General features: G+C 43.9%; 1 protein-coding gene across 2 annotated transcripts in view; it reads left to right on the top strand.

Moving 5' to 3' along the window:
• SPATS1 (spermatogenesis associated serine rich 1) overlaps positions 1 to 8,417 on the top strand; it is a 28,731-nt gene extending 20,314 nt beyond the window's left edge. Inside the window, exons 6-9 of one of the 2 annotated variants that reach the window (XM_084968271.1) lie at positions 270 to 390; positions 2,132 to 2,194; positions 7,960 to 8,075; positions 8,291 to 8,417. In XM_084968271.1, coding sequence (XP_084824397.1) covers positions 270 to 390; positions 2,132 to 2,194; positions 7,960 to 8,075; positions 8,291 to 8,319 — 329 coding nt within the window. In that variant the 3' untranslated portion in view covers positions 8,320 to 8,417. Of the gene's footprint in view, positions 1 to 269; positions 391 to 2,131; positions 2,195 to 7,959; positions 8,251 to 8,290 lie in introns of those variants that run through there. The other variant, XM_021098796.2, reaches the window with a different exon arrangement.
• Positions 8,418 to 9,207: the final 790 nt, after the last annotated feature.

Raw genomic sequence — 9,207 nt, forward strand, 5'->3', positions numbered from 1 at the left:
AGCAGTCCCGAGATGCTGCGGATCCCATTGTGCCATATCGGGAACTCCTGTTTTTAAATTAATTGCTTAATTAATTATTTTTAAGGCTCACACTTTGATCTTTATCTTCTCAAGGCATGACCATCACAAACAGAACTTTAAGACACCGATGCGTACCACATAATAAAATGCTAAATTATCTTATTTCCATTGTCATATCAATACTTACAGAAAATCTGCGGGTCATCTTCAGCCCTTTTCATGATTTTGTTTTTAAACATCATTCACAGATATTGATCCCAGGAATGGAATCCCAAAGTTAACTCCAGGAGATAATCCATACATGTGCCCAGAACAGAGTAAAGACTTCTACAAAGCAGGATCAACTCTCCCGCCAGTGAATTTTTCAATGTAAGTATATGTTAATACTAGGGTTAGTTAGTTAACTTTAAAGGAATTTTATTTCTCTCTGCTCCATATAAATTATGGAAAAAAATTTTATAAAGGGTAAATCTCAACAAGACATAGTTGGTGAAAATTTCTAAAAAAGTCCATGTCTAGTTCTTTAGTGTATGCTCATATGTGCATCTATAATTGAAGTTATGCACAGGATCTTGACAGTGAAAAGATGGTTGTTAATTTTGTTCCTATTGCTATTATCACAAATTTGAAGAACTTCAATTTTCATACTGAATCAGATTGTTGGTTAGTGACTACTATTTGGGTGGACTTACTGGTACTAAGCATTGAGTGTCATTACGTTAGAAGAAAAATTGTCAACTACATTTTAAGAATAATAAAGGAGTTCCTGTCATGGCTCAGCAGTTAACGAACCCGACTAGCAGCTATGAGGACACGGGTTTGATCCCTGGTCTCGCTCGATGGGTAAGGATCTGGCATCGCTGTGAGCTGTGGTGTAGGTTGGAGACGTGGCTCGGATCTGGTGTTGCTGTGGCTGTGGTGTAGGCTGGCGGCAACAGCTCCGATTGGACCCCTGGCCTGGAAACCTCCCTATACTGCGGGTGCAGCCCTAAGAAGACAAAAAAAAAAAAAAAAAAAGAATAACAAAAAGAAAAACGGTGTAGTGTATTAAAGATATATTTTTTTAAATCAATCATGTTCCAAAGAAAACAAAAACACTATTTTGAAAAGATGCATACACCCGTATTTATAATAGCCAAAATATGGGCACAACTAAGTGTCCATTAGCAGATGAATGGGAAAAATGTGATACACACACACACACACACACACACACACAATGGAATACTACTCAGCCATAAAAAAGAATGAAATAATGCCATTTGCAACAACTTGGATGATCTTGGAGGGTATTATGCTATGTGAAATATATCAGACAAAGATAAATACTGTATAACATCACTTATATGTAGAATCTAAAAAGTAAAACAGGAGTTCCTGTCGTGGCGCAGTGGTTAACGAATCCGACTAGGAACCATGAGGTTGAGGGTTCGATCCCTGGCCTTGCTCAGTGGGTTAAGGATCTGGTGTTGCTGTGAGCTGTGGTGTAGGTTGCAGACATGGCTCGGATCCCGAGTTGCTGTGGCTCTGTCGTAGGCTGATGGCTACAGCTCTGTATTAGACCCCTAGCCTGGGAACCTCCATGTGCCATGGGAGCAGCCCTATAAAAGGCAAAAAAAGACAAAAAAAAAAAAAAAAAAGTAAAACAAGCTAGTGACTATAACAAAAAAGAAATGGACTCACAGATATAGAATACAAACTAGTGGTTACCAGTGGGGAGAGGGAAGGGAGAGGAACCAGATAGGGGTAGAGGATTAAGGGGTACAAGCTACTATGTATAAAATAAATTAACTACAAGGATACATTGTACACCATAGGGAATATAACCAATATTTTAGAATAACTACAATGGGGTATAATCTTCAAAAATTGTGAATCCCTATGTATATACCTGAAACATATTGTAAATCAACTATACCACAAAAAAATTAATCATGTTTGTTTTAATGATGCTTACTAAAAATGGTAAAAAAAAATTATGGCCCTTAACATTTTGAAAACCATAATACAATTAAAACCCAAAAATAAGACACTTCACTAAACACAATGATGCATTGATCTCTTTGCCATAGAAGCCATACCAATTTTATGGTTGCCTTTTGTTTTTCAGAGTGCCTTATGAAAAGAAACCTGATACATTTATTCCACTGGAGCCTCTTCCACAAATTCCCAGGTGAGTTCTCTCACTACATGTCATATTATCCTATCCTTTTTTCTCCTTTTTTATGGCTGCAGGAAGTTCCCAGGCTCGGGGGTGGAATAAGAGCTGCAGCTGAGACCTAAGCCACAGCCACAGCAACACCGGATCTGAGCTGCACCTGCAACCTATGCTGCAGCTCGTGTCAATGGCGAGTGAGGCCAGGGATTGAACCTGTATCCTCATGGAGACGACCTGGGGTTCTTAACCCCCTGAGCCACAGTGGGAACTCCCATATTACTCTATCTTTATGAAAATATCAATTATTTACTTTGTTCTATGGAGGAGCTCTTAGAACCTAATGCACAGGGACCTTGGAATCCCAGCAGGTGGGTGGGGCAGTTCGTATGAAGGGTTTTTGGCAAGAGTCTTGAAGGGCAAATGTCTGTGAAGTCTGGTAGCTGGGCGGCTTCAACAGATGTGATTGACAGACCACCAGATGCCATGTGTTGTTCTAGGTGTGCTCTATCAGGGGTTTTATATGGAGTGAAAAGTCAGGGTCCCTGCTTTCTGAAACAGAAGAATTTGTTGGAAAAGACACAGGTATCAATGAGTGCAGCCAGGGAGGATGGTTACAGTTTGAAGAGGCAGAGACCAAGCTGTCAGAGGATTCCTGTATTTGTGAGAAGTGTCATTCCTCTGATCTTATATTTTTAGCTCAGCTCCATTCTGAACCTTACACATTTTGATAGGTAGGTTATCCTTATTTTTTTATTTTTGTCTTTTTTTTTTTTTTTTTTTTTGCCTTTTTCTGGGGCCGCTCCCAAGGCATATGGAGGTTCCCAGGCTAGGGGTTTAATCAGAGCTGTAACCACGGGCCTATACCACAGCCACAGCAACGCGGGATCCAAGCCGCATCTGCGACCTATACACTCACGGCAACGCCGGATCCTCAACCCACTGAGCAAGGCCAGGGATCAAACCCGCAACCCCATGGTTCCTAGTTGGATTCGTTAACCACTGAGCCACGACCAGAACTCCTATCCTTATTTTTTAAAAGAATTCTGCCATTTATATTGGGATTTTCTTTTTGACTAAAGAATTACTGGAGTTCCCATCGTGGTGCAGCAGAAACAAATCTGACTAGGAACCATGAGGATACAGGTTCAATTCCTGGCCTCGCTCAGTGGGTTAAAGGATCTGGCATTGCCATAAGCTGTGGTGTAGGTCACAGATGCAGCTCAGATCTGGTGTTGCTGTGACTGTGGTGTAGGCCGGCAGCTGTAGCTCTGATTGGACCCCTAGCTTGGGAACCTCCATATGTCTTGAGTGTGGCCCTAAAAAGGCAAAAAAAAAAAAAAAAAGAAAGAAAAAAAAGAATTATTTAATAGACAGATTTTTGAAGTTTCAGGTAGGAGAGCTCATTTTTTTTTTGCTTTAATTCATTTTTAATTTCATCACCTGTGATCAGAATAATTGTTTTTATTATTTTTATCTTGTAGAACTTATCAAAGCTTTCCTTGTGGTCTAATATATGTTCAGTTTGGGGCCTCTCTCTACATGCATTTGAAAGTACATTCTAATTCATCACGATTCAAACTTAGATACATACCCTGAAGATTTAGCTTATTGATTATTCTGTTTAGTCCCTGTGTTTTCTTACTCATTTTTGTCCACTTGACTACTTATTTTTGTCCAGTCATTTTGTCCACTTGGACTAAATTTATGTGTTAAAATGCCTGAATATTAGTATGTTTCTATCTTTATTATTATTATTATTTCTGTCTTTTTGCCTTTTCTAGGGCTGCTCCTGCGGCATATGGAGGTTCCCAGGCTAGGGGTCTAATCGGAGCTGTAGCTGCCGGCCTACACCACAGCCACAGCAACGTGGGATCCGAGCTGCGAGCCGCGTCTGTAACCTACACCACAGCTCATGGCAATGCTGGATCCCTAACCCACTGAGCAAGGCCAGGGATCTAACTCGCAACCTCATGGTTCCTAGTCGGATTCGTTAACCACTGAGCCATGACTGGAACTCCTGGACCATCTTTTCTTATCTCATAGTGTTTTATCGACCTGTTAGGATTTTCTTTTTTGTTTGTTTCTTTCTTTTCTTTTCTTTTCTTTTCTTTTTTTTTTTTTTTTTCTGTCTTTTTAGGGCATGTGGAGGTTCCCAGGCTAGGGGTGGAATCTGAGCAGTAACCACTGACCTAAACCACAGCCACAGCCACACCAGATCCGAGCTGCATCTGTGACCTACACCACAGCTCACGGCAACACCGGATCCCTAACCCACTGAGCGAGGTCAGGGATCTAACTCGCAACTTCATGGTTCCTAGTCGGATTCGTTAACCACTGAGCCACGACAGGAACTCCTATCTTTATTATTAATTGTAGCTATTAGCACTATAAAAATCTTTCTTTTTCTCATTTAATATATTTTGTCCTATATTATAATTCGCCAGATATTAGATTATAACTCTAACTTTGCTTCGTTTGTATTTGACTACTATGCCTTTGCCCATCCCTGTAGACTTTTGAATCACTTTAAGTCTTTCTCTCAGACATATTGTATTTTGGGTTGTTAGCCACTTTGAAAATTTTTTTCTTCAATAGGTGAATTAAGGCCATTTGCATTTTTTTCTTGCTTTTTAGGGCTGTACCCACAGCATATGGAAGTTCCCAGGCTAGGGGTTGAATTGGAGCTGTAGCTGCCGGCCTATGCCACAGCCATAGCAACTGTGGATCCAAGCCGTGGGTCTGAGAACTATGCCACAGCTCACCACCATGAAGGATCCCCAACCCACTGAGCGAGGCCAGGGATTGAACCTGTGTCCTCACGGATCCTGGTCAGGTTTGTTACTGATGAGCTACAACGAGAACTCTGCATTTGCATTTATTGATTTGACAGAATTGACTTTGATTCTATCATAATAGTTTGTTACATAATAGTTATGCGTATTATATTTACCCTGTCTTGCACTGTTTTCTTTTATTATTTTGATAAAAATTTAAAAATTATTTCTTTTGGGAGTTCCCGTCGTGGCGCAGTGGTTAACGAATCCAACTAGGAACCATGAGGTTGTGGGTTCGGTCCCTGGCCTTGCTCAGTGGGTTAAGGATCCGGCGCTGCCGTGAGCTGTGGTGTAGGTTGCAGATGCGGCTTGGATCCTGCGTGCTGTGGCTCTGGTGTAGGCCGGTGGCTACAGCTCCGATTAGACCCCTAGCTTGGGAACCTCTATATGCCATGGGAGTGGCCCTAGAAAAGGCAAAAAAAAAAAAAAAAATTTCTTTTGGTGTTCAGGAATGCTTGTATTTGTGTTCTACTGGTTCTTTACACTAATATATTTACATATTGCTCTTCATTCTGCTTTTCTTATTTGGTCTTCTGCTATTGGGTTGCCAGCTGTATTTATTTATTTATTTTTTGGTATTTTAGGGCTGCACCCGTGGCATATGGAAATTCCCAGGCTAGGGGTTGAATGGAGCTGTAGCTGCCAGCCTACACCACAGCCACAGCAATGCAAGAGCCCAGCCACGTCTGCAACCTACACCACAGTTAATGGCAATGCCGGATCCTTAACCCACTGAGTGAGGCCAGGAATCGAACCTGCGTCCTCATGGATGCTAGTCATATTCATTTCTATTGAGACATGATGGGAACTCCGGGTTGCCAGCTTTAAATGATAACCTCGACTCCCACCTGTTACTATGTGTGGTAATCCTCTTTCTTCTTACAGAGACTTTCTAGCCTCCAGCAGGTTTATCGGGGTATTTTCCCCATCATGGTGCATTTTTTCCCCATGGTGCATTTTTTAATATTTGCATAAAAACATGAAAATGCTATCTGCCAAAAGATGAAAGCATTCTTCATCTTCCTGCTCTGACTCATCACAGGAGTCACACTTCCTGGTACCTCTTGGAACGCACAGAATGCCACCCAGCATATGCCCTTTCAAATCTCAGACGTGGCAGGTTGCTGGAAGTCTGTATCAGCTGAGGTCCCAGCAGAAAGCAGAGGTGCATTCACCTGGGATTCTGAAGACAGTTTAAAGAAAGGACAGTTTACCAGTGTGTGGACAGGTTGGGAGGATGAAGCCCCCAGGGGCTCCTGACAGTGGGAAGCTTTTCCTACTCCTATGTCTGAGCAGCAGGGAGAGGGCTCATGATTCACATGCAAGTGGGAGAGGGAGAAGGGCTGTCTGAAAGGAATAGTGGTAGTGGAGGAAGCAGCTGCTCCTGAACTGGGGTGCCTCAGGACCTAGGGTGGGAGTCGAGGAGCTCAGTAAGATCCAAACTCTGTCTTTTCACCTTCTGATTTCCTCCCATCAGCCAAGTCTAGCTCAAAGGAGGGGGCAGGGAAGAGTCAAGGTGAAGCAGGCTACAGGGGCCAGCTTCCTGGACAGAGTGGGACACAAGAGAGATCTGGGTTTGGGGCCAGGGCAGATGGTGACAACCAACACTGTTTTGTTTTGTTTTGTTTTTGTCTTTTTCTTAGGGCCGCACCCGCAGCATATGGAAGTTCCCAGGCTAGGGGTTGAATCGGAGCTGCGGTCGCTGGCCTACACCACAGCCACAGCAGTGCAGGATCCGAGCTGAGTCTGCTATTTACACCCCAGCTCACAGGGATGCTGGATCCTTAACCCACTGAGCGAGGCCAGGGATGGAACCTGCATGCTCATGGTTGCTAGTCAGATTCATTTCCACTGCGCCACAACAGAACTCCCCACAGTGTTTTGACACTTGGTCTCCAAAATTGGAGATCTTCTTTCTTTCAGAGGACATAGTGCCTTGCCTACTGAAGTTATCTGTAGCGACCTTTTTACAGATAATAGAGTTGTAGCCTCTCTTACTTCTGGTGTCTGCCCCCCTTGTGGCTGAAGTCGGTATGGGGGCTTGCTGTAGGCTTCCTGATGGGAGGGAGTGGTGCCTGCCCACTGGTAGGTGGAGCTGATTCCTATCCCTCTGGTGGGTGGGGCTTAGTCTCCGGATGGGGTTAGAGGCAGCTGTGTGCCTGAGGGGTCTATAGTAGCCTGTTTACTGAGGGGTGGGGCTGTGATCCTGTCTGGATTGTTGTTTGCTCTGGGGCTTCTCAGCGCTGACTGACGGCTGGGGCCAGATTTTCCCCAAATGGCCACCTCCAGAGAAAGGCAGCTGCTGAATATTACCCGAGAGCTTTGCTTCCAATGTCCTTCCCTCACAACAAGCCACATTTACCCCCGTTTTCCCAGGATGTCCTCCAAGAACTGCAGTCAGGTTTGACCCAGATTCCTATGGAGACTTTGCTTTGCCCTGGGACCCAGTACACATGAGAATCTGTGTGCACCTTTTAAGAATGGGGTCTCCATTTCCCCCAGTCCCGTGGAGCTCCTGGGCACAAGCCCCACTGGCCTTCAATGCCAGATGCTCCAGGGGCTCTTTCTCCCCGTGCCAGATCCCCACATGTGAGAGTTTGATGTGGGGCTCAGAACTCTCACTCCTGTAGGTGAGTCTCTGTGAACCAGTAGTTTCCAGTCTGTGAGGCTTCCCGCCCGGGAGGTATGGGGTTGTTTATATCGAGAAATCACCCCTCCTACCTCTTGATGTGGCCTCCTCTTTTTCTTCTGGAGTAGGGTATCTTTTTTAAGGTTTCCGGTCCATTTGGGTGAAGATTGCTCAGCCTTTAGTTGTGAAGTTTGTTGTTTTTAGGAGAGAAGTTGAGCTCCAGTCCTTCTATTCCGCCATCTTAATCCCATCCCGAAGATATCTGTAAATTTTGCATCAGATAAACTCAAACTCTGGGTGGTGTTTTCTCCCCACAGCTTGCCTTTCTGGGTGAAGGAGAAGGCCAACAAGCTCAAGAATGAGATAAGAGAAGTCGAGGAACTTGAAAATTGGCAGCCGGCGGTCCCCTTCCTGCACAGTTTGCTACCTGCCGGTGGGTCAAAGGACCATCAAAAAATAGTATAAAAGCTGGAGTGGAGCTCAGAAGAGCAGGCTTTTCAGAGGCTTTGCAATAGAGAGAAGAGAGGTAGCGCCTCCCCCAGCGCAGATTCGCAGATGTCATGGCTGCAGGTCGTCATGGAGTGTGTGGTTGAGAACTATTAGTCTTGTAATGGAGCACAGCCTTTAACGTCAGGCCTCTATCCGCAGGTTCTTTGGACTTTTCAAGACAATCCTGAACAGGGACAGGTTGAGAAATCACGCACTGTCTTCTGGAGAGCCTCTTCCAGTTGATGGCTTCTGTCAGCATGACTGTCCTAAATCAAATGTTTGACTCGAATGTGGAATCACTGTGTTTTGCCCTTTTTAACTTTCTATTTTGGAAACTTTCTTTCCTTCCTTCCTTCCCTCCTTCCTTCCTTCCTTCCTTCCTCTCTCCCTCCCTCCTCGCTCTCTTGCTCTTTCTTTTTGTCTTTTTTAGGGCCGTACCCGTGGCATACGGAGGTTCCCAGGCTAGGGGTCTAATCAGAGCTACAGCTGCCAGCCTACACCAGAGCCACAGCAATACCAGAACTGAGCTGTGTCTGCAGCCTACACCACAAGCTTATGGCAACGCTGGATCCCGAACCCACTGAGCAAGGCCAGAGATCAAACCCACAACCTCATGGTTCCTAGTCGGATTTGTTTCCGCTGTGCCACGATGGGAACTCCTATTCTGAAAACTTTCAAAATGATAGAAAAGTTGCAACAATCATACGACGAACACCTACATACTTTTAACCTAGTCTTACATTGTTAGACTTTGTCCAAAGTTGTACACATTCTCTCTTTTTCTCATATTATTACTAGTATTATTTTGCTCAATTATTCGAGAGTGAGTGGCTGACATCATTACCCATTACTCCCACATGTCTATATATCTTCAGTGTGTATCTCCTAAGGTCAAGGGTAATTTCTAACAATGACAATACAAATATCAAATTTGGAAAATTTAACATTGATATGATACTACTAGTGTACAGTTCACATACAAGTTTTTTTTAATTTAATTTTTTTTTTTTTTTTTGCTGTGCTGGCAGCATGCAGAAGTTCCTGGGTCAGGCATTGAACCCATGTCACAGCAGTGA

This window comes from Sus scrofa, chromosome 7 (genome assembly GCF_054392235.1).
Source record: "Sus scrofa isolate SSC_HxYL_T2T_F1_AM1 chromosome 7, Sscrofa_HxYL_maternal_Yorkshire_Landrace_v2.0, whole genome shotgun sequence".
Lineage (NCBI taxonomy): Eukaryota > Metazoa > Chordata > Mammalia > Artiodactyla > Suidae > Sus > Sus scrofa.